General features: G+C 39.2%; 1 protein-coding gene across 1 annotated transcript in view; it reads left to right on the forward strand.

Moving 5' to 3' along the window:
• The window catches only part of LOC107738860 (protein FAM188A-like), a 58,809-nt gene that overhangs the window by 44,727 nt on the left and 12,296 nt on the right, over window positions 1-1,786 (forward strand). Inside the window, exon 11 of the mRNA XM_016550743.1 lies at window positions 985-1,057. Coding sequence (XP_016406229.1) covers window positions 985-1,057 — 73 coding nt within the window. The remainder of the gene's footprint in view (window positions 1-984; window positions 1,058-1,786) is intronic.

Raw genomic sequence — 1,786 nt, forward strand, 5'->3', positions numbered from 1 at the left:
TGGGGAGGTGAAACACTGCATCCTAAGCAGCACCCTAACTGAAATGGCACAGATTTGAAACTCACTGATCACTTTAATGGTTGTTAACAAAATGATGATTGAAATATTGAATTTTGTTGATGCTTTGGAGTCATGTTGCACATTTCTTTTGCCTTGTACACCATATTGAATATTCAAATGCATCTATGCTTCCCAAAAATGCTATAGTTATAAAGCTTGATTCCTATATGACCTAAATGGCACTCTGAACGATATTGGAATGTTGAGATGGAAAACTCTGTAAATTGTTTTTAGCTGTACGTGATTCAGCTGTGCATGCTGACTCTGCATATTTTCCAGCTTGAGTCGTTTTTACACGCATACAGATGTGTTTTGTTGTCCCAAGTCCCTCCGGCAACACATATTGATGGGGCAGTGATCCCGCTGTAACTCAAACATGAACAAACACACATGGATCTTGGTTTGTTTTCTATTAATCAGCAAAGTTCGCAGCCTGTTTGTGAGTTTTGCGCATGTGGGAGAGAGATAGAAGATTGTTTTCATTAAAAGATCTGTGAGATTGCTTGATGGAAGGGCAGTTTTGACATTTATGAGTTTATCTCTAGATCAGTTATACACACATATGCGCGCACACACCTAAACCTAATCACACACTCAGTCCTTTTGCAAACACACACACAAACAAATTGACGCCAGTACAGTTCATATAAACATTTTCTGATTTTATTGTCGTATATTTCAGCAAGGGCTCTTAAAGCACATTGCATCATCGGTTAGTGCCTTCTCAGTACTCAAAGAGATTGTGGGAATGGTCACACTCAAGGTCATATGAGGTCAGCTCTCCCTCATCCTCAGAAAAAAAATCAACTTATGAATGGCTTATCATTATCTCTAAACTTGAAATAGGAATATTTTAGCATCTCAAAAATGGTGTGGCCCATGCCATAACTCTCTTTTCTATTTCATATTTCCTTCTCTTTCTAGGAGATGGCTTTAGTGGCCCCCGAGTCTCCTTCAGAGCAGGCTAGAAGAGTCTTCCAGACCTTTGACCCGGAAGGTAAGATTATAAAAAAAAGGAAGAATTTCATCTGTTGTGTATGTTTGTGAGCCTGAAAAAGAGACTGAAGAAACTCAATGTCAACTCAACCCCAGCAGCTGAGTCAACTTGTCCTTCACTGATAGGAAGATGAGCTTTAGCTCCATAAAAGCCAGAGCACGTTTATTATCTCTGCAGCTTATCAGGCAGTGCAAAGATCCTACGCTTACTGAGTTTGTTTATACTTTACTGTAACTGAGGAGAGAGGAAATGAGAAAGAAAAGACTACATTTGATCTGATACTAAGGAGTTATTTCAGTGGGGTATAAGAGCGGTACTTTTCTTCTACATGGAATTCTACTTGTGTGTGTGTGGATCAGTTATGTAGTTCGGTGGCTACATTTTTAGGTTTAAGGTTAAGCCCTCCATTCTTTTTGATGAGTCTCCCACAGTATCGCTTTACACAGCCAGATATCAGTCATAAAGACCAGACTGCACACTCCCTCACATCCACCAACATATGGTTTCACTGCCACTGTTTAAACATTATTCAGCTGACAAGCCAAACCTGAACATATGAAGTGCACAACTTTCACACAACTGATCTTTGACAGAGATCCTGATAATATTAACCACAATTCATAAAGTATAATGCAGGGGTGATGTAGCTCCAAAATTTTATTAAACAACTTTAAAAAAAAAAAAAACCGCCCCCCAGGGCCCCATGAGGCAGAAACCCTTTTTTTTTTT

The sequence above is a fragment of the Sinocyclocheilus rhinocerous genome, unplaced genomic scaffold, assembly GCF_001515625.1.
Source record: "Sinocyclocheilus rhinocerous isolate Xijiao unplaced genomic scaffold, SAMN03320098_v1.1 scaffold2059, whole genome shotgun sequence".
NCBI classification, from domain to species: domain Eukaryota; kingdom Metazoa; phylum Chordata; class Actinopteri; order Cypriniformes; family Cyprinidae; genus Sinocyclocheilus; species Sinocyclocheilus rhinocerous.